General features: G+C 48.7%; 6 protein-coding genes across 8 annotated transcripts; 3 read left to right on the top strand and 3 right to left on the bottom strand.

Annotated features, from left to right (window-relative positions):
- LOC122619950 lies at window positions 1-1,834 on the bottom strand. Its single transcript, XM_043797190.1, has 2 exons — window positions 1,544-1,834; window positions 1-1,479 (listed from the first exon to the last, which is right to left on the bottom strand). Exon 2 carries the CDS (start codon window positions 1,401-1,403, stop codon window positions 171-173), a length of 1,233 nt encoding a protein of 410 aa, XP_043653125.1. The 5' UTR covers window positions 1,404-1,479; window positions 1,544-1,834; the 3' UTR covers window positions 1-170.
- A 122-nt stretch (window positions 1,835-1,956) lies between these two features.
- On the top strand, window positions 1,957-2,773 carry LOC122619953 (coiled-coil domain-containing protein 12). The gene is made up of 2 exons (XM_043797192.1): window positions 1,957-2,306; window positions 2,371-2,773. The coding sequence occupies exons 1-2, from the start codon at window positions 2,170-2,172 to the stop codon at window positions 2,717-2,719; spliced, it is 486 nt and encodes a 161-aa protein (XP_043653127.1). The 5' UTR covers window positions 1,957-2,169; the 3' UTR covers window positions 2,720-2,773.
- Window positions 2,727-4,516, bottom strand: LOC122619948 (spindle assembly abnormal protein 6 homolog). Its single transcript, XM_043797187.1, has 4 exons — window positions 4,204-4,516; window positions 3,293-4,144; window positions 2,903-3,236; window positions 2,727-2,848 (listed from the first exon to the last, which is right to left on the bottom strand). The coding sequence occupies exons 1-4, from the start codon at window positions 4,375-4,377 to the stop codon at window positions 2,790-2,792; spliced, it is 1,419 nt and encodes a 472-aa protein (XP_043653122.1). The 5' UTR covers window positions 4,378-4,516; the 3' UTR covers window positions 2,727-2,789.
- On the top strand, window positions 4,454-6,205 carry LOC122619951 (heterogeneous nuclear ribonucleoprotein A3). The gene is made up of 5 exons (XM_043797191.1): window positions 4,454-4,595; window positions 4,671-4,956; window positions 5,010-5,580; window positions 5,640-5,852; window positions 5,913-6,205. The coding sequence occupies exons 1-5, from the start codon at window positions 4,587-4,589 to the stop codon at window positions 5,962-5,964; spliced, it is 1,131 nt and encodes a 376-aa protein (XP_043653126.1). The 5' UTR covers window positions 4,454-4,586; the 3' UTR covers window positions 5,965-6,205.
- A 110-nt stretch (window positions 6,206-6,315) lies between these two features.
- Window positions 6,316-8,499, top strand: LOC122619949 (prostatic acid phosphatase). Of its 2 annotated transcripts, XM_043797189.1 has the most exons (6): window positions 6,316-6,465; window positions 6,546-6,741; window positions 6,800-6,898; window positions 6,955-7,644; window positions 7,706-7,964; window positions 8,022-8,498. In XM_043797189.1, the coding sequence occupies exons 2-6, from the start codon at window positions 6,583-6,585 to the stop codon at window positions 8,129-8,131; spliced, it is 1,317 nt and encodes a 438-aa protein (XP_043653124.1). In that variant the 5' UTR covers window positions 6,316-6,465; window positions 6,546-6,582; the 3' UTR covers window positions 8,132-8,498. The 2 variants fall into 2 exon arrangements, with proteins under 2 accessions (XP_043653124.1, XP_043653123.1); XM_043797188.1 differs by lacking the exon at window positions 6,316-6,465 and having other exon boundaries at window positions 6,532-6,741; window positions 8,022-8,499.
- A 446-nt stretch (window positions 8,500-8,945) lies between these two features.
- On the bottom strand, window positions 8,946-16,430 carry LOC122621475 (protein artichoke). Of its 2 annotated transcripts, XM_043799336.1 has the most exons (7): window positions 15,880-16,430; window positions 14,063-14,203; window positions 13,725-13,884; window positions 13,091-13,454; window positions 12,548-12,837; window positions 12,342-12,488; window positions 8,946-12,273 (listed from the first exon to the last, which is right to left on the bottom strand). In XM_043799336.1, the coding sequence occupies exons 2-7, from the start codon at window positions 14,197-14,199 to the stop codon at window positions 9,187-9,189; spliced, it is 4,185 nt and encodes a 1,394-aa protein (XP_043655271.1). In that variant the 5' UTR covers window positions 14,200-14,203; window positions 15,880-16,430; the 3' UTR covers window positions 8,946-9,186. The 2 variants fall into 2 exon arrangements, with proteins under 2 accessions (XP_043655271.1, XP_043655270.1); XM_043799335.1 differs by lacking the exon at window positions 15,880-16,430 and having other exon boundaries at window positions 14,063-15,439.
- Window positions 16,431-21,830: the final 5,400 nt, after the last annotated feature.

The raw sequence follows: 21,830 nt of genomic DNA, 5'->3' as shown, positions 1-21,830 counted from the left end.
TTCCACTAAATTTTATATTTGGCTTAGTATTTAAATCGTTACATACATATATGTTAAATGTACAAATTCAAATGAGAATACAAGTGACGGGGGACGAGGCCTATAAAAAGCACAGAGACAAAGGCCTTAAACCTAAAGTTGTAGTTAATAGCTCTAGCTAAGTGATCAATCTATTTCGGGGCTATTTCGGCCATGTTGGCCTCGAAAATGGCCGTGTTGATTCGGTGCTTGAGGGCGACAAGCACCTCCCGATTGCTGATGGCGCGCATTTCGTTGGCCACGTACTCTCCATACGTTGCGAACTCGTCGCGCGCTGGCGGCAGGCTGACAATGGTGGGCGGAGGTGGACTGGGGATGGCTTGGGCCTGCACTTGTTTCGGCGGCGTATTTACCTTGGGCAGGCGCAGGTTACTCATCGTTATACCGGGCGAGGTGGTCAACACACTGCTGGTTGTGCCGTTGGCACTACTTTCCAGTGCGGGGGACAGAATGGAGGTGGTGTTGTGCGATGCTGGACTGGCTTCGTAGTACATTCGTTTGACCGGCGGCGGATGCAGTTGCGTGTGCTCCTCAAAGTAGCTATCCTCCTGCCCACCCGCCGTGTCCCGCCGCTGGATTTTAATGATTCTTGTGGGCATTACGTGCACCGAGCTGCTGCCCGTGTTTTGGGATGGTGTGGTCTGGTAGTGCAGTTCGCCGCTCTCATTGGCCTGGAAGCTGACAGCTTCCACGGCGTTGCCCTGGTGGTGCAGGTCCATCAGGGTCTGATGGTGATTCTCCAGCGGCTCCGTCTCTTCCTGTTCGTTGAGACTTACAAAGCGGACACTCATCTCTTTCGCCTGCTTAGGCTTGACCTCTCCCTCCTCCAGCTCCGACTCCTCAATGTCGTCCACGTCTTTGGTTGTCTCCTCGATGAGTTTCTCCAGCTCCTGGGCCCGACTGCTGGCGTGGTTCTTGCGGAGGTACTCCTCGTTCATGTTGGCGTTCGTATTGCTGTTATGATTGGCCGGCGTGCTGCTGTCGCTGTTATGATCGGCGGTGACCTCGCCCAGGGCAAACTTGCGCTCGTCGCCCTGCAGATCCGCCTTCAGGCGACCCTTTGTGGAGCGGCAGGCGTAGGGCGAGCTGAGGAACACCAGGTTCTTGAAGCCAAACCACTTGGAGTTGTAGGGCTCCTTGCGTTTCATGCGACTGATCTCGCGGTGGTACTGCGTGCGCAGCGTGTGAAACTTCTTCTCCAGCTCGTTGATCGGGATGTTCCCGCCCAGCACCTGGCTGACTTCGTTTAAGAGCCGCTGCTTGACGTCCTTCTTCCGGTACTCGTCGCAAGTCATGTCCCACAGCCCGCGTCGGCTGCGGTACTCACTGATCAGCTGCAGCGTCTTCTCGCGCGTCCACTCCATTTTTAGATTGCTGAGTCGGATCTGGCCGGGCAATCTAGAATCGGTGTCAGAACAATGGGCTGTCGGTGCTCCCTTACTGTCGGGGAAGGGATCGCGCACTGGTTAGCCGGCCACTAATATTAATAGACCACAGAAGTTACCTCGAGGCTGATCGGGATCGTTTGTGTGCTCGGGAGCGGGAGCTGTGCTCTGGTTTATTTTTGCTACTCCAAACAGCAGCTGGTTTCGCTCTGCCGATGCCTCTGCGCCAATTGGCTGGCACGGACTGTCCGCCGCGCCCTGGAACGGGTGCCTAGAGGAGCTGGAAGGATGCTGGGACCACTTCCATCGGCTATAATGCCTATTTGGTTTGTTTAAAGTGCACAAAAGTACAGCAGATTTCCGATTTCCACCCCCTTGCGCGAAAACAAACGCTGTGTATCCATCTTGGGCGCTATCGATTCATCGGTAGTTTCGATGAGACCGTATTCGTTGTGGATTGGTTTGCATTCGTCACTAGAGTACTTATTCATTTCCAATATCTGGATGAATCTCCAAAAACTTGTATTGTAATGAATAAAATTCAATCTTTAAATAAAAACAAGTGTCTTGTTGTAAAATTATAAGAATGTTTTATTCATAACTACGCAATTCCAAGCTGGTAACGAACTCGATAGTAATCGATATTCGATATACGGCTAAACAAGCAGCAAAACAATAATAAATAAACGTGAAGACCCCAGACTGAAATTTAAAAGAAATATTTTATCTTGAGAACAAACTTCATATGGGCATCATGGACAACAATGGCGTCGGCAGGCTGACAGAAGAATCTCTGAAACGCAAGGAGCGTCTTCAAAAACTCCGGGAACAAGCGCAGAACAAAGGAGGAGACGCCGCCGAATCCAATGAAAAGTTACCCAAGTCAGCAATACAAGGAAATTTCATCATGAATCGTTTTATAAAACTGTTTCATATTCCTTTACAGACCAGTCTTCCGCAGCTACAAACCCCAGAATGAAAGCACCGATGGCGAAATCCTTGCACAGGAACCAACGGGAAACATAGAAACTGCTGTCGAGGATCAACTGAGTCTGCTCCAGCAGCCCATGGTGATCGATGAGATTGATATAACCAACCTGGCACCGCGCAAACCCGACTGGGATCTGAAGCGGGATGCCAGCAAAAAGTTGGAGCGACTGGAACGACGCACCCAAAAAGCAATTGCTGAACTCATCCGTGAGCGACTGAAACTGAACCAAATCGAGGACATCAGCCAAGCGGTGAACGTGGCCACGGCTCATGCAGGTGAAAGTGTTCAGGAGGATTATGACTAGAGCCGAATAATACAACTAACTTTACTGAACTGGTACAAAAAACGAAAAAGTGCATTAACAATAAGTAAAACTATCGCCGATTTTCTTTGCCCGTGGGTATTGCTAACCGTTCTTTTAGAATGAGGATTTCTGGAATAAGCAATTTATAAGTAGGTGAATACAACGAATGAGGTCTTAACTTACGTTTGGAATACTTCTGCTCCAGTCCCTGGGCAAAGTTACGCATGGATTGCAGTTGCTGGGGGATTTCCTCCCTCAGTTTTTCAATAGTTATTCGAGCCTCTCGCAGTTCATTCTCCCTCAGGGTTAGTAGGTTCTCCTTGGACTGAACGGCCTTCTCTTGTTGTAGAGCCACTTCGGTGCGCCAGGCAATGGTCTTCTTGTGGTTGAGCAGCTCCTGGCTCTGCTTGAGGATTATCTGGTTCGCTTTGGAGATCTCCTCAGAAGCCATTCCCAAAGCCTGGCGCTTGGTGTGCAGGATCTTCTTCTCGGCCTCCAGTTCAGCAGCTATGTTTGCCTGCAAAAATAAAGTGATATACTCTTCTGATTTGCATCATCGCTTTATACACATACTTTCTCCTTGTTCCCCCTTTGGATATGTTCCTGTAGCTCGGTAGTGTGCTGCTTGAGGTCCTCGATCTTGTACTCCAATTTGCGTTCCTGCTGCCTGGCACTGGCCACGTCTCCGTGCAGTTTATCATTTTGCTCTTTTAAGTTGCACACTCTCGCTTTGCAACAGGCCAACTCCTCGGAAAGGGTTTGACATCGTTTCTCTGCCTGCTCTTGGGCAGATTTCAGTTCTGCTTTCTCCAGCGAAGCCTTGTCCATTTGCGACTGAAAGCCGGAGATCGCTCGACGATGTCTCTCCAGCTCATTATTGCGCTGCTCGTTCAGTTTGGTCAGTTTTTCCTGGTATTGATGAACCTCGGCAACATGCTTCTCCTCTAAGATACGAGTGTTTTCGGCGATGGCTTCCCTGAGACTTTTGTTTTCTGTGGTCAACCTTTCTGTGTGCGAGCGTTGCGCGTTGATTTCCGTCTGCATTTGCTGGATACTTTGCTCCAGCACAAATTGCTTTTTGTGGGAAGCATCTAGCATGCTGTTGATGTAGAATAGTACGGTGTTCAAGGGGGCAGAGCGACAGGGCAGGCTAAGGTGGACCAGGTTTTTGAAAGACCGGATTTCCACAAACTGAAGATGATATTCGTGGACCTCTCTGCTGGATGAGAGGTTCTGATCCCGCACGGACAGGTGGAGCTCCAATTTGCCCGACTGGCAGTCCTTCAGCATGCGCACTACATTGTCTATGAACCCGGAGAATGACACATTCAGAGACTGATCCTGTTTGAGATCTTGGAAGGAGGCACTGTCCACTGTGGTAATGTACATGCGCCGTTGATCGGACTTTTCCGCCAATCGGAGTTGCTGTGGGGCAGGGGATGTATTGAAATCACATAGGACGAGGTCTTAACAAGCACATTTACCAGCAGCTCCTTGAAGTCCATTCTCTCCGCGTACAGTAGACATGACCGTTTACTAGACCGCGTCATGTCGCCATTGAAGCTCACCAGCATCTCTGCGCTGGGCAGGATGTTCACCACGTTCTTGCCGTAGTCCATTTTGGCGGAGTAGCTATCCTCGCTCCCCGGTGGCCACATGTCAGATCGGGCGCGTGAGAAACCTTAATTTTTAAAATTTTTAAATTGTAAACAAAAGTAAAGGCTTGGGTCTATCGATATCGATAGCTCCAGAAATGTCCGTGGAACTACCCACCGCTGGTCACACTGCCGGTCAGGTGCACAGTTGTCCATCTCCATTTCAATAAAAGGAAAAAAAACAGCGAAAAGTTGTAGAGAAAAATAAATACATGAATACTGTACGTAAGAGTTAAAGATGCAGCGCCGCCGGATTGTCCATAGTAATCCGGAGTAATGCTAGCTTTATCCTGCAGACCGCCAAGGTGTTCGTCGGCAGCCTGCCGCGCTGCAAGCCGGACGAACTGCGTCGACTGTTCACCAACTATGGATCGGTCGTTGAGTGCGACGTGATGAACCGCTGCGCCTTCGTCCACCTGGAGAACACGGACATGGCGGAGGCGGCCATCGCCGCACTGAATGGCACCATCTTCAAGGGCCAGCCCATCGTGGTAGAGGCGGGCAGGCCAAAGTTCGGCCCTGGAGTTGGCAGTCGAGGTCAGGCGGGCTCTGGTGACAATCCGGGGCGCAGACCCTCACAGGGTAAGCTGTAAGCACTCCAGAGATCCAGCATCTAAGTATTTCATCTTCCTCAGTTCAAGGTGGCGGAGCGGACCAGAGACCTCATGAATCCGGTGGCAACTTTAAGCGTAACTTCCGTGACGAAGTCGGTGGCAGATACTCCAACGAAGGCCCAAGGGGCTCCAACTCCTCGGCTGCCAAATTTGGTCCCGTAAGAAACGAGTCCAACTACAGACAACAGCGCAGTGCTCCTTACTCGAAAGGACCACCGAACAATGAGTCTTCCAATCAGGGACAGGGATTTAGGAACAAATTTGCAGGCGGTGGCAACGAAGGACGCTTCGGCAACAACCGGTTTCAGCAGCGGGACAACAGTGGAGCACAGCCTGGCAGAAGAAACTTTAAGAACAGTCCAACCAGCGGATATAGAGGAGGAGGCAGCACTAGTGACTTTCAAGGAGGCAGCTCCAGCAGCGGGGGAGGAGGATCCGTGAATCAGAGGACCGGTGGCGGGGGACCAGGTCCCAGCAATGTGCGACAGGATCGCCGTGGATTTGCCCTGCCTGTGGAGCATCAGCAGCAGCAAATGGGCTTTGGACGCTTTGGCAATGGACCCATGAACTCTGGCAATCGTGGTACTAATGGGTTAGTTGTTCATAAGATTGCCCTCCAAATTATATATAATACCTATCTTCGCCATTCAGTGGAAATCCACCAGGAGGACGTGGGTTCTTCAATGGAGGAGGCGGATTCAATGACAGACGCGGTAGCAGTCACGAAACCAGCAGTCCCCAAGGGGGCCCAAGCAAACGCGGAGGATCAGGAGCTAGAAATCACAATCAAAATGGCATAAATGCATATCACTCGGAATTTCCGCCCTTGGGCAGTGGCGGCGGAGTTCCAGCCCAAAGAAACCGGTAGGTTGAACCACATTATTACCAAATAAACTACTAACCCCCAATCAATGCCATTTGCAGCTTCAACGGACCCAGACCCGGGCCAAATATGGGAGGCAATAGAAGATTTTAAGCAAGTGCAATGCAGTAACGATGTTTGCCAGTCCTCCCTTGTGTACTCCACTTAATAATGTAATAGCCGAATTTTGTTTTCATTGTTCCGCGCGCCGAATCTTTTAGTTAAGCCAATGACGACGACTTTTTAATTTGTCCCACAGCCGTGTAATTTTAAGACCCACATCAACAGTATATTTGTTATTCGTAGTCTAAGATTGTTTCGATATTTATGCAATACTTAAATAATCATATTTCTTGTGTGCAACTAGATACGACGAGTCAATCAATACAATCATAAACACCATTTGAACTTTTGAATCTGCCCGCCAAAAAAACTACTGTTACGGACTAGGGTTGTTTGGGGACAACTATCGTTATCGAGACAACAAAGCTTTGTGTGGTTATCAAACTTGTCCCCAAAATTATAAACAAGGAAATCTGAAATTTGGTAAACTTCAGACTGCCAGCTGTATATATGCAAACGCCGTACGACCAGATCGCCAGTTATACGGTCGAGGTAAGGGAATTAATACCCGCTATAGCCGTAGACCAAACGCCGTAACCTGTATTCGCATGCTCACATATGTTTTCCCGCAGTCGCTGTGGTTCACTTGTAGCAAGTGTGGCTCTGAAAATGTGGAACCACCCAAGCCAGCGCTGCCTCATCTTGGTCTGCGTGATATGTGTGCTGTCTTTCGGGCTGGCCAATGCGCTCCACGGCTATGCTAATGCTGAAGGTCACCCAGTGCAGATCTCGGCCACATTGCCAGGCCAGCTGAAGTTTGTGCATGTCGTAAGAGTTGCTATGTCTTTGTGTGCGGAGCTCCCGCTTTATCGGTTGTGCTTTGCAGATATATCGCCACGGCGACAGAACGCCCGTAGATCCCTATCCCACGGACCCCTGGGGCGACAGAAAGTTCTGGTCCACCGGCTGGGGACAGTTGACCAATGTAAGTGAAGCTCCCACTAGTGACAAACCCATGTTAACCCCGATTTCAACCTCTAGTTGGGCAAGCAAGAGCATTACGAGCTGGGCAAATGGCTGAGGAATCGTTATTCAAACCTCCTTCCCCCTCTATACTCTAACGAGAATATCTACGTTCAGTCCACCGACGTGGATCGCACCCTCATGAGTGCCCAATCAAATCTGGCTGGTCTCTACGAGCCGCAGGGTGAAGACATCTGGAACACGGACATCAGCTGGCAACCCATACCCGTTCACACCATTCCCGAGAAGGATGATCCCATAGTAGCCGCCAAGACACCTTGCCCCGCCTATGACTACGAGCTGGCCAGTCTGGAATCTTCGCCAGAATTCAAGGCCTTGACCGAAAAACACCGAGATCTTTTTGCCTATTTGAGCGCAAAAAGCGGACGACCTGTGAAGACCTTCGTAGATGCGCAGTATTTGAATAACACCTTGTTCATTGAGAGTCTGTACAACATGACACTGCCGAGATGGACCGAAAAGGTTTACGGGAAAGATGAGCTCACGTATGTAGCAAATTTCGCTTTTGCCATCAGCTCTTATACGCGAAAGCTGGCGAGACTGAAGGCGGGACCTTTGCTGAAGGACATACTCCAGCGGTTTAAAGAGAAATCCTCTGGGCACCTAAATCCAGATCGTTCGATGTGGGTCTACAGTGCTCATGACACCACCGTAGCCAGTGTTTTGAATGCGCTAAAATTGTTCGAGGTAGGAGTTTGAATACGTTTTTATATGGTAAGCCGGCTAAGGCGTTGTTTTCTATTCCCAGCTGCACAGTCCTCCCTACACGGCGTGCATTATGATGGAGCTGCGTGTGGATGAGGCCAACACCCCATTGGTGTCTATTTTCTACAAGAATACCACAGCCGAACCCCTGCCTCTGGACATACCTGGTTGTGGACCTTCCTGCCCGCTGGCGAAACTGAAGAAAATTTACCAGGATGTTCTGCCCGTAGATTGGGAGCGCGAGTGCAAGGTATCCACTATGATGATGACTTATGAGGAGGCCAATCTTGGCACTGCGACGGGTGAGTCAATGGCGACTGGGTTCCAATGCATTTAAAGCATCATGTTTCCTTTGACAGGCATTCTCATTTTAATCGTTATTGCGCTGCTGTTCGCCAGCTACGGCCTCATGATCTACTACCGCCGGCGCAACTACAAGCTGTATTCCTCGTACTCTCAAATGGCTTAGCTTCGATACCTATGCCATGCAATGGAAGGCCCTACCAAAATCTGAATTTAGAGTCTAACACGCTCTCTAGTTGCCAACGTGATTTGATGTTATTGGTGTTCCCTATGTTGATTTTAAGTGGAAGTCAGTGGAGTCTCAGGCGTGGTTACTACTTAGTTAAAGCGTGCATTTCACACAAAGTCTGTTTGTTGATTGATTAGTTTTGTTAGTTTAAGTTTGAGCATTTGTTAAACACAAGTTCGATAGCATTTAATGGAATAATAACTGGTTTTGTTGTTATTCAGTGAAAGATATGGAATATGAAGACTGTGAATAGCGATCTTGAAGTTGCATACATATATACATAACATATTTATACACATATACATTTTTATGAAATTATCATGGATGATAAATTTATTGTATTAAAAACGCTCAAATCAAAGAAATCAAAGTATGATGTTTGAGTTTATCGGAGCATTGTCCATTGAATAAGGTTTTGATATATTAAGAGAAAAACTTCATAGTTCACTCACTTCATATCAAGATAAGGTAATGAATTGCTTTTCTGTGTATGTTTGAACAAGATCGCGGAAGAAAAGAACGACATAGATATTACCGAACCGAATCGTTCACTGCTAGGAAGTTAAAGAGTTTAAACATTTGTCCAAACATATTGATCGTAATATAAAGTGCAAAAGTGGTCGTCGAGGTAAACTTTGTGGGTTGGTAGTCTATAGCCAATGTATTTAGGTTTAGGTATTTGGCAGGCATTTCCATGAACAGCTGTGTAAATAAGTTGGAGTTTTCCCGCCCGCCGCAAAAACACTTGAAATATGAATTATACTAGATTTGTTTATTCCGCATAAGCGATTTGCTTGCACTTAATTATGGTTAGACATAGATACAGTTAGGGTTACGGTTAGAATGTTTTAAGTCTATGTACAACGTGGCTGAGAGCGGCGATATAATGTAGAACCTGTTTGCGGCGATGCGCCTGACTGACTGACTGAGATTGAAATGGACAGAATGGAGGAGTGGGAAAGATGAAGAGCCCCCACGATCGGCTAGCTGGCTTATCTGTAGGCCTTGTCATCCGAGTATATGATGTAGGGTTGATGCTGGTGCGGATGCTGATGCGTGAGACTCTCGGCTCCATCGCCGTTTCCGCCGCCCGCTCCGCTGAAGTACGACATGCGGGACATGGTCGAGTAGGCAGCCGCTGCTGCAGCCACCTGCTGCTGCTGCTGTTGTTGCTGCTGCTGCTGGCGCTGGGAGAGATTCTGGCTGGACTGGTGGATGGAGGCCGCCTTGTGGGGCAGGGTGGCGTGGTAGGGAGGCACCGCATACAGGGCCGCTCCCGCGCCATTCTTGTAGTTGTACGCCGCATTGTGGGCTCCCATTTGCATGCCCGCCGGAATGCCAATCATCGTGGCGTTCTGCTGGTACTCCGCATTGCTCATGCGCAGCCTTATGATGCAGATGATGATGATGAGGATGGCTATGAAGGCCACCACTCCTCCCACGATGCCTATGATTAGGGTGTCATCGTTGCTTATTATCGGTGACTGGGCCTTCATCAGCGGAGCCTTGGTCTTCATCTTCTTGAGACTGGGCGGCTGCGTGGGCTCCAGGCTCCAGATGATCAGTGGCTCCTCGGTGGTGGAACTGCTCCTGGTCACCAGTTGGCTGGACGTTTTCAGCAGGTGTGGCACAGAAGCAGTGGGTCTGGAAGTGGAGGAAGTCATCCTACGGGCATCACAGGTCAGCTCGTCATCCCCGACTTCAATGAGTTTCCGGTTGAGCAGGTAGGCTGGCGAGGCACAGGTGACATCCGGCATACCGGAACTGGGCAACCATCTTCGCAGAGCTCGAGCATTGCAGTCGCACACTATGGGATTGCTGGCCAATCCCTGGAGCTGCAGACTGGCTCTGCGATCTTCCAGAGCGTTTAAGAACTGTGGCACCAGCACTGTGATCTTGGATCCCTCGACATCCAGACTCAAATGGGAGGATCTCGGCACGGGGAAGAGCAAAGCTGGCGGCAGGGCATTCAGAGAGGTGTTCCGCAGCTGGACGCTCAGATCATTGCTCTTGAGACCAGCCAGCGTGCCCGAGGATATGGACTTCAGACGTTCACCTCTGATTCCCAGGCTCTTGAGTCGCGGATGCTTGAGTGGTTGTATCTGCTCGCTACCGATGCTAGAGTCCTTTACTTCAATATCAAGGACCTCCAAGCCGGGCAGGAGTTCCAAGATGCCTTGCAGGTCTAGGTAGCCAAGCAGGGGAAGATCATAGGCCTCCAAGCTGACCAGATTGGGTAGCTGCTTGAAGGCGTTCTTCTCGATCCTAGTGCACTGGGGCAGGTGGCTCAAGCGGAGCGATTGCAGCATCTCCATCTTGCCAAAGTTGGACTGGGAGACGATCTCAAAGCTGTTGTTGGACACGTCCAGGGATTGGAGCACCTGGAGTTGGGGCCAAGCCATGGAAAGATCATCCAGGGACTCCAACTGATTGCTGGAGAGGTCTAGTGTTTCCAAAAGTGTCACTCTTTGGAACACCTCTGGCTTGACATTCTTCAGCTTGTTGTGGGAGAGATTCAGGAACTGCAGGAAGGGCGTCTCCAGGAGTTCCAAATTCTCAATGCCCGTGCCCGCCAGGCTGAGCTCCCTAACTGTCTTGGGTTCGTTGAGGACATTGTGGACAGCCTTGGCACTCAGAGGATTAAAGGAAAGATCAATCTTCTTGATGTTCACCATGATGCTGTCATCTCCTGGCAGCTCCTTGATCTTGTTATGGCTCAAGTCCACGGAGGACACAAAGAAGAACTGCCTTTGCAAGGCATTCAATGGAGCGTACTCAAAGCGATTGTGGGCCAGGTTGATGTTCTCCAGCATCTGGAGCTTCGAGCGCTCGAAGACTCCATCCGACAGCTCCGACAGCCGGTTGCCCTCCAGGTTGAGCTGCTCCAGGCGAACTAGGCCCTCGAAAGTGCGCTCTCCAATGCGATCCAAGTTGTTGTGCGCCAGATCCAGGATCTGCAGTTGGGTGGAATTGTGGAAGGCCATTTCGCTGACCATGTCCAGTTGATTGTTGGACACGAGCAGCACGCGCAGGCGTGGCAAGCGTGCAAAGTCCAGTTCCTCGATGGTCTTTAACTGGTTGTGGGACAAGTCGATGTGCTCCAGGTATTGCAGGGAGGAAATGAGTTCCGCCGGGAAGAAGGAAAACTTGTTATTGGCAGCGCGGATTTCCCTCAGCCTCGGATGGATTCTGAAGGAGGAGGGAAACAGGTAGCTCAGCTGGTTGTCCGAGATGTCCAGCTCCTCTATTCCCGTTCCCGTATTGAAGTACTCGCCCTTGAAGGCGGACAACTGATTACCATGGAGATCGAGCTTCTGCAGCTTCATCACATTCACAAAGGCGCCGGATCGAATGGATCCAATGCGGTTGTTAGATAGATCAATGGAGCTTATGTTCCACAGGTTCACGAAGCTGCCATCCTGGAGCTCCTGCAGCTGGTTATCATTGAGGTAAATGTGCTTCAGATCCTGCAGGCCGGCCAGGAGGTCACCACTTATCTGCCGAATGTTGCACCGACTCAGATCGATGACCTGCAGGCGATCCAAGGGCTTGAAGAGAGCTCCAGTCAGAGGAGCCAGGTGATTGCCGCTCAGGTTGAGGGATTGCAGGTTCTCCAGTTCCTCGAAAATGCTACTCGGCAACTCCGTCAGCGTATTGCCACTCAGGTCCAGACTTCTCAACTCCGGCAGCACCCAGGGAGCTCCGCCCAGACCCGTCAGCCTGTTCTGCGATAGCTTCAGGGCCATCAAAGTGCTCTCCAGTCCGGCAAAGGTGTCCGCATTGATCAAGGCCAAGGAATTCCCGGAGAGATCCAGGGTGTGCAGACTGCTGAACATCTGGAAGCTGCCGGGTGGCAGTTCCCGAATGACATTCCTCGACAGGGATAGCGTTGTGATATCGCCCGCCTGGAGCGATCCGAGGATCTCCGCGGACAGAGCAGCCACTCGGTTGTAGTCCAAGTGCAGGGAAGTCAATTGGGGCAGGCGACCCAGAGCACTGCCGGGCACCAGCAGGATGTTGTTGTCCTTGATGACGAGGGTCTGCAGGCTGTCCAATCCCTCCAAGGCGTCGTCTTCGATCTGGACAAGAGTATTCAACGGATTACATGTATGTCTTGGGGTTAGGGCTCTTATCCAGATAGACCTACCGTTCTCAAGGAGTTTAGGCTGATGTCCAGATACTTCAGAGCACCCATCTCCCGGAAAGTTCCTGGTGTGATGCTGGTGATGGTGTTGCGACTGATGTCCAGGCTTTCCAAACTCCTCACCACCTGCATGTGGGTGTAGTCCAATTGCTGAGGAAAACGAATACATTAGTATATAAATTAAAATAGATTTTGTAATTCTATAATACCTGCAGCATATTCGAGGACAGATTAAGGTGCTTCAATCCGGCAACCGCGGCCAGTGCCACCGTGGGAAACTGACTGAAGAAGTTCTCGGAGAGATCGAGTTTTTGCAGAGACTGCAGCTTCTCGAAGACGTCGCTGTTGAGGTGACTGATCCGATTCCCGGCCAGCTTGATCTCCCGGATCTTCTGCAGTCCCTTGAAGGCCTGGCTGTCGATGCTGCGGATGACATTGTGGCGCAGGTCGATGATCTCCAACTGCCGCTGGGCATTGAAGGAGTCCCCAAGAAGTGATCCTGTAACAAAGGCAAGTATTTGCAATGAAAACGGTAAGCTATGAAAGAGATTAGGGGATAATACTGCTTTAAAATAAAGCGGTAATTGGATAAGTAATAGGCTCAGAATTAATTGTTAATGCAAATTCAAAGTGTCAGGTAATTGGTTTTCTTGCAATCAAGATTTGTGATTTCACTTTCAATTATACCAGTTGCGGTTTCGATTGCACGCCCAGTTTATTAACCGAGCATTTAACTGGCTAATTCGTCTTACCAATCTGGTTCTGGCGCAGCGACAGGTGTCTCAGGGCACTTGGACCATTGAGAGAGTTGCTGGGCACCGATGTCAGGCTATTGCGATCGATGTAGAACTCCTTCAGATCCACGCAGCCCTTGAGCAGACCTTCCTCGATCAGCTTGATCTTGTTGCCGGACAAGTCCAGGATGCGCAGGTTCTTCAGCACATGCAGTTCGGCGCTGGAGAAGATGGGGTTGAGATTGTCGCCCAGCAAATTGTTCGCCAGCCGCAGTTCGTTCAGCGAGTCCTTGAGGCCATCGAATGCCTTCTCCGGAATCCTGCGGATGAGATTGTAGGACAGGTCCAGCTCCTCAATGGTCAGCTTAAGTTGGCCAAAAGTCTGCAATTGTAGGATTTAGCTTTGTTATGAAGTATAGCTTATCGTTTCCAGTTTGCTCATTAAAATTTTAGATTGCCAAATAATAGAAATGCTATTTACTTGAGCAACTTGAAAAGTAACTTTCCGACAGCTTAAATGTGTCAAATCGGTAAGAAACAAGATCTGATTGACCTCCATTTGGAGGCGTTTATTGTGCCTGTGAGATCATCGAAAAGTGTCGAAATCCCCCCATCTCCTCGCGGCCCATCCCCCTTCGATGGCGACACTCACCTGGGCGGGCAGCACCTGTTGGCCGCTGTGACGTTGCGTATACGCCACGATGGGCGCTCCATAGGGCAGTTGGGGGGCATCGCCGTGGAAGACAACGCGATCGCAGTCCATGGCCACGGCGCCCAGTTGGCCAGTCGCCGCAAACGGAACCACATTGCACCTGTAATTGTCGCCAGGCCGTCGGGCAGGTGATTGCAGAAAAACAAAGCCAAATGAAATTGCAGTTGGCGGTAATTTAGTGAGATTAAAATAATGCCCGGCCGACAGCGGAAATTCGCTGTCGCTTTTGCCATGCTGACCACTGATTGAATGAGTACACAATGTGGTACAAGACTCACCTGCACGGCAGACGGAGGGCGGGGCTGAGCTCCGGGCAGGGGCGCCAGGCGGAGATCGGGTGGCCCAGGTGGGCGATGCAGAGCAGGAGAAGCAGCAGGAAACGCCCTCCGTTTGGCAGCTGTTTCCACGCTGCCATGTCGCTGCAATTGAGGAATGACACTGTTATTACTGGGTTTCTGGCTCTGGCCCGATCGGATTTGGCCGCGTTGGGTGAAACTCGTTTCGCGAGGAGATCTCTATTCCGCATCGTATTTGGTCATTTGGCCATTTGGCCATTATCGCCGCGTTCGCTTAGAACGTTCGATTTGCATACCGATGTCTCCGGCTATTTGGGAACAAGCCGCATACTTGCGGCCAACAACAATGGTCCACACCAATCCGCACCAAGGTCCGATCGCAAAGAACGAAGGCTATAATCAAGCGACCTGGCCAACAAAGAGCCACGATTGCCCACGAGTGGTATGAGTAATTTTGGTGGTGCTGACAAATTAGAGGCATTCGTTGTCGTCTTATTCGTCATTCTGGCCATCGAAGGAATCTATTTTGCTGTCTAAATGTCGTGTTTATGCTAAAAGCACATCTACGAAACATTACTGAATATATTTATGTTTAGCCAAAAGAGCAATTCCAGTTTATGCTTGATAAGTAAGTGCTAATTACTAGAGCATATAGTAGAGCTCCTCTACAGAGGAACACTTTTTGCTATCGAAATCTATAATCAAGAAGTGGCTGAGTTTCTACTTGTATTAACAAAAACTTGTTGTTCATAAACCGATCGTATCTCGAAGTTCTATGAGAAATTTAGATGTATCATAAATTGGTAAAGAAAGCTCCTTCTCCTGCCCTTTTGTGTTATATATGAGAAGTAATTAACGATAGATCAGAACAACAGTGTAAGTAATATATCCCAGCACTTCATAAAAACCACAACTGAATGCATAATTCTTGAGCTGCGAGAAGTTCGACTGCTAAGTTGCCATAGAAAACGCCTTTGGCGGCGCATGAGCGGCTCGGTGAGCCATGATCTTTGGATTCTCGGCACTTGGGAGCTGGATTCTTCTGGTTCTCACTCTCGCAGCATTAGCTGTACCGTTATTGGTAGTACGGTCGGCGGTTGTTGGTGGTTGTTAGTGGTTGTTGTTTGCTGGTGGTTGTTGGCCGTGTTCATTGGTTACTGTTTGCTTTTTAATGCGCACTGACAACACAAAAAATACGTTTGCGTCTGGCCGTATTTCTATTTGCATTACTTTCGGCTCTGCGTTTCTGCGTTTCAGCGTTATTTGTGCTATTTACTCTGCGGTCCATGGGCAAATCAGGTAAGGTATTTGGCCAGTCTGCTGGCCAAATACACGGCTATCCGCTGGCAAACAAGCCAGTTAACGTATGTAAATTTATAGAGACCATAAAGCGGGCTTTCAAAATCTCCAACCCAAAATCTCCCCGAAATCGCTGTTTTGCTCATTGAAATGCATGGCTGATATGCGATTCGAGCCGAACCGAACCAATTCGATGTGGTGGACAGCTTCAAGGTTGCATGGCCACATGGAATGGGTTCGAAATGGGATGGGATGAGATTGGATGGGTTGGGATGGGATGGGTTGGTATCGGCGTGGATCCACTTCTGGTTCCACAGACACCGATGCAGATCGAGATACAGCTGTAACAGATACAGATACAGATACATAGATACAGGTTCACTTCGCGTTGCGTGTAAACGCTTGATGGGAAATATGTTAATCACAGACATCTCCGTTTTTGTTTTTTTCTCCTCGCGTAACCTGTTTCATTATATTTTTGATTTGTACTCTTGGCTTACATTTTCTTTTGCTGTTTTGGGCGCTGCTTGTAAGTTGCACTTCAAACTTTTTGTGGCCTGGGAACTTGGCAACTTGGCAGCTTTGGCTGCTTTGGCTGCTTGGCGGTCTTTTGTTTTTGTCGCTGGTTTTGGGGGATTGCACAAGTTGGCGATGCCGTGTTTACGTTTGTTTTTGCCCACCTCTCTTTTGTTATACACAAAAAGAAAGCTCCGCTCGGGAAGAATGTTTTCCCAGAGAGATGGCCTCTGGCACACACTTGCACACTCGCACACTCGCACACACACTGGCCGTCGCGGAAAAATGCAGACAAACCACTAAGACGGGCAGCTGGATGGGCGGGGGGCGTGGTAATTAAGCCGCAACAAAAACAAGTACGCCTGCAAGTACGTCTGCGCATGCGCAGCGGTAACAATTTCGCAGCCTTCGCGTTGCGTTCTCCGCCCGGCGGAGATTTTCTGTTTGGGGGCAAGCCACAAGCCAAAGACGTCGCTCGAATCCGGTCTGAATGGGCCAGCTCTTTCTTCACTTCCGCCAAGTCCGAACCGTCGGAGCGCCGCAACTCAACTGAGCTGAGGCTGCTCGAAAGCCTCACATCCGAGACCAGAGATCCCAAATCCGAGCTCACTGGGCTTCGCTTTGGGCCAGCTCTCTGCGCTGGAGCCGCTCTGCAGGTGAAACTGGTTTGCCCCCATGCACGGCGAGAAATTGGGGCAGCGAGATGGCATGGTAGGTCTTAAGGTAGTGGGATTATGTTAGGTAGGTAACAGCGTACTAGTACACTTTTTACACACATAAACTTAAAGATGCATTTGAAATGTATAGAATTCTGAAATGCTATAGATAAGATTGTAGTATCAGTAGATAGTTTGTACTTAACCTATTACTAGTTGCACAAACAGCAGTATTGTTATGCTTTCTTGCTAGTTTCGACTCTGCTGAAAAGGTATGGAATGTGTAAACCCCCTTTTCTCGCTCTGCATCCCCTGAATGGGTCTAAATCCCATAGTGGTACTAAAAGTGCGGGACCTGCCCCCGAGATGCAGCTGCTCTCTGCTCCGGAGAACCGGAGAACTGGAGAAACACCATCCCAGCGCCGTGAATGAGTTTACATTGTTTCGAGTTTGTTTTCTTTGGCGTTTGATGGGGCTCTGCTCTTCGGTTTCTTCTTGTATTGTATTATTTTCTGGCGCTGGGTAAAAGTTTCGCTGGCTGTTCTTCTTCGCAGAAAGTTGGGCTTCTGCTGGCCCTTGTCTACCTGTTTCTTCTCCGCCGGTTTCTTCGATCTGCGCGCCGATTGGCAAGTGCGCCAATTCAGCTAATGGGGTTAAGCCTTCAATAATGCCGCAACAATGTGACAACGAACAAGAGTTACTTTCCTCCTCGCAAATTGCCTGGCGTGGCAACTAATTACCCGAACAATCGCAGCTGGTGGGGATCGCCGCGGCACGCACCAGCCATTAACCATTATCCATTATCCATTGGCCAGGTTATTCACACCAGACCTAACAGGTACAACTGCGAGTTGCACTGCCAGGTGGAATACAGCTTTAACTCCCAGTCCATGTCCATGTCCAAATCCATATCCAAGTGCAAGTCCAAGTCTCAATCAAAAGCACATACATGCTGGCAGGTATGTGGTTATAATTTTGATGTTTAGGCATGCATGCTAGCACTAACATCTAACATCTCAGTGGGCCGCAATTTCTTTTTCTTTCTCGCAGCCATATACTTTCCATTTTCATGAGCAAGTGCTCCACAAATGGCAGCCAGCTAAAACACACATAACATAATAATGAAAAAAATGAAAAGAAAAAAGAGTCCAAAACAATGACTGCCGCACACTCGAAACAAAAGCGACTCAAGAACCTGAAAAAGCGACAGTGAAGCGTCATAAGTGTATAATTCATGCTGGTTAAGCGTAATGTGCTTCGTTTTTTGGGTAATACTGCGTATATAAATTGTTACAAAATTAGTGAATATTTCCTGTGCACTGTGTGGTATTTTTCCCAGTGCATCTCATACCGCAGCAGCCCTGACGTGACGCATGCCATGTCTAACCATATAAATCAAATCGTTCAGCTGATAAATTGTGTCTAAGCTCAACACTTGACTGGCTCCGACTTCGTCTGCAATCGCGGCTATGTGTTTTATATGTTTTGTGAAAATGCCACGCCCCCCGGCGGATCCGCCTTGGAGCCCAAAGCCTCCTCTTTCTATTAAATATGGCATAAAAAACAGCTTCTGCGCCGGTTAGAGCCGCACTCCCGATTGTTGCTTCAATCTGCATAAATGCAAATTGCGAAAAATGAATCATGGCCAAAGGTTTGTGCACTGACAGGCACTGAGAAAAAACACAGGTAACTTTGGATTTTCTTCAATCAAAATAGGTACCTTAAAAGGAACCGAAGAAAGGTGGAACATAATTATTCAATTGAAATTGTATTTACAGCAAAGTTACTCACTCTCATACTTATTCAAACATATCTTTAAGTTTATTCATGTTTATTATCAATCTTTCTAGGTCAGTGTAAGCATTTTTTCTCCGTGCATTATATGCCGGTCGTCTAAGATACTTTTTCATCCGCAAGTAGGCCGCCAGATGCAATCTGCACTCCAATTTTCAGCCCACCAGGCCGGCAATGAAATTCATGGAGCTTAATTAACCCGAGAGTCGCCTCCTCGGGGATGTCGTCTCATTCAAATGCAAATTCGAATGACTTCCCCATTATGATTTCGGGTTGATGTCGCTGGGGGATGTTGGCCAAATGAATGTACTTTTCAATGCCAATAAAGATTAATGTCTCCGCATACAGGTCATAAATTACACTCACGTGGCCAGTGAATGGCCCACTGGGGAGGAGGGTCGTGTTAGCCGAACCTAATCAATTATAGCAGCGCCTTAACCCTCTTCCGATATCGGAATGGAATGTCAACATAATAAGGCCAGCGTCCTTGTGGCCCACTCCTGACCCCTCCACACCTCCATTTCAACTCCCACTCCCATTTCCATTTCCATTTGGATGGTCTGTTTCCTTTTCCTGTTGCGGTTGCCTTTGTCGTGTGCTTCCTTTCAGGGGCGTGGCAAAAGGGGTTGCTTCCAGCATTAGTTTCAATTAGCATATGAATTGGCATTCTGAAATGATACCTTTGTATTAAATTGCACACTTAACTGCCCAGTTATCCTTACAAGGTATCCTTGCATCCTTTTGCTTGCTTAACCGCATTTACTCAGCTCTCTAGATATGAAATCTTGGAAATTCACAAACCCCCAGCCATGTTCTTATATCACCCATGGGCGCAGGGTGTTCCGCTCCTGGAGATGCCCTACGCCCTTTGCATAGCTCGTCCATCACCGCCTTGGATTAGGAGGAGCGGGCGGCCGAGTGGGATTAGGGCCCTTTCCGGATTTTTATTTTGATAAATTATTTAAACGCACAACTTGTGGCATTCGGCCGGCTATTGTTGCCGCCGGGCTCTCATATTTAATGCCAGACTGTGTTGGTTCAGGATGGCCAGCCAGGATATACACGGAGAATGGAGGATGTAGGCTGTAGGCCGGCCAGGACATTCAATCAAATTAGACGGCGAGTGACAGCAAACACAATCATGAGCGTGGCCAGCTCGGTTTATTGATCGAGGACAATCAAAGGACCCCACATTTGGCCAGAAATGAATACGCTGCATTCGCTTTAATGCCCGTGTTTATTTAGCCCTTAAATGTGTATTTCTGGAACACAATGCAAATAGGCGGGGGAATAAAATGTTTATTTTAGGAGCGACTTTATGGCACCTGTTCACGGGAACGCCGTTCAGCAAATTACATTTATACCAATTGCATTTGGGGCCAAATTCGATACTGTTATTCAAGTTGGATGTGCTCGTAAAGCGAATTTAACCCTTCTGCCACTGACACCTAGCGCAAAAATTCAGAAAGCCATTGGCTGAGCTATTTTGGGACGCACACTTTGGCCGCCGGCAATCGACTTTATGGCCGAGTTGTTTTAGCCAAAAAGTTTGGCCGTAACCAGCTTGGCTCGCCTCGGCCTGCCACATCAAGCATACGCCAAGGTGGCCCGTGCCACCTGGAGGCAGGAAGACCAAGAGCTGCGGATCACAGGCGCACAAGCAAACTGCACAGGTGGAGTCGTTAACGGCAAACGAGTCAGAGATTCCAGGCAATCAAGTGTGTTAATTGCACCATAATTGGTCAGACAGGCAGTCAATAGCAGCAACAAGAGCTCGATGCAACCGATGCAGCAGTCCTGCACTGCGAGAAAAGTCGGCGACTTACTGCAGGGCAAATCTAAGCTTTGAAGTAATCTATTATGCCTTTCTAAGGATTCAAGATCACTTTACACTTAATGCTGGACTCCTGAAAAAAGTGTATACTAGGTGAATACTAAGGGAATAGCTGAGAGCATCAACGGCTTCTAAGAAGCCAAATGCCAGGCACTTAATGGTTTATAAAAAAAGCATTAATTCAACAAATGATAGTGAACATTTTCAATGCAGTAAGCCCTTAAGCCTTTTTAATTAGCGCATAATTCATATTTTTCGCCGTGCAGCTGGGAGGTGTGCACAGTTGCGTGAATAATTCAGTTGCCTTATTGACGGATGCATGCACACACAAGCCAAAGGACTCGACCCCGCCCCCTTACCACGCCTACTTCCGCCCACTTCCACCCACCATTGCCCACCTGCCAGGCGGCTTAAAGGTGGAATCAGTTGCCAGGGGGCCTATCGCAAATCAAAGCCGAGCGCAAATCACGCGCAGACAAAGGCTTTGATGCATTTGCAGCTCATTGGCAGGGCAAACAGGACGAGCAGGCTTTAAAAAGGACATTCAGGTGAGAGGCAATTAACTGGCAAATATTTAAGTTTGCCCAATCGCATTTATCTCTTCCGCGCGCTGCGCTTTTCGCCTCAAAATAAATAAATTAAAAAGCGAAAATCCCCGAAAATATAAAGGCAAACAACTTGCCAAGGACAGATAGGCAGGCAGGCAGGTGTGTGGCAAAGGGTTGCTCCCATGCCTGATTAGAGACGGAAGATCTGGGCAGATGGGTGAATGTCGGGAAAACTGGGAGAACTGGGAAAAACGGGTAAAGCCCAAAAGCGGAGCCAAGTCAACTCGGAATTTTCCGAGGCTTCTCCGTGCGCCGTATTCGCAACAGTCAATTAAAACTTTTTGCTCTGCTCAACAAACGAAAACGCAAACCACAAACAAAGGCCAAATTAGTGGGGAACGAGAAGGGGGGGCTGGGCAGACACCCACCCACTAGCCACCCAGCACTCGTCCTTGCGCCCAGGGTCTAGGGTTGCACTGAGAAAAAATGCATAAGTTTAGTTAAATAGGCTGAGAATGGCAACTGGTATGCGAAAAGGAATGTAGCCAGTATTCAGTTATATTTGGAGATTTATGGAAGCTTAACTTAACTCTTAACTTAATTTTGTAACTCTTTGTTTTTTCAACTCCTTGTTTTACTTGTACCTTGTAATATTTTCTGACTCTGTAGTAGAAGAGTAATGGAGTTGAGTTGAGTCCTACCCTATTCCCGGCATGCTTGAGTTGAGTGATTTGATTTGGGGCCGCTCTGTGTGCGCCAATGAATGCGTAAAATGTAAAACTTTTCGCACGCGTATTTTATTTAATTTAAATGCAATTAAATCGTTTAATTTCAAAGCAAAGCGCCAGCAACTGGCGAACTGAGGAGCCATCCCCCAACCGTATTCTATGGGGTTTGGGGGACTCTAGAGCGGTGTTTTCAATGCCCAAGGACACGTTTTTCAGTCGCCGGGCTGTCAAACTAGCACACACCCATGTCATACATCAAGGAATACAAATACATGGCACACATTAGGAGTACGCCGGGGCTCGGGTTTCAGTGCAATTTGCTGGCAAACCGAGCCACGCCACTGGATATGGATTCCCGGTAATTGAAATGCTATA

The sequence above is a fragment of the Drosophila teissieri genome, chromosome 3R (assembly GCF_016746235.2).
Source record: "Drosophila teissieri strain GT53w chromosome 3R, Prin_Dtei_1.1, whole genome shotgun sequence".
Lineage (NCBI taxonomy): Eukaryota > Metazoa > Arthropoda > Insecta > Diptera > Drosophilidae > Drosophila > Drosophila teissieri.
This window is presented reverse-complemented; position numbering and strand designations above follow the sequence as displayed.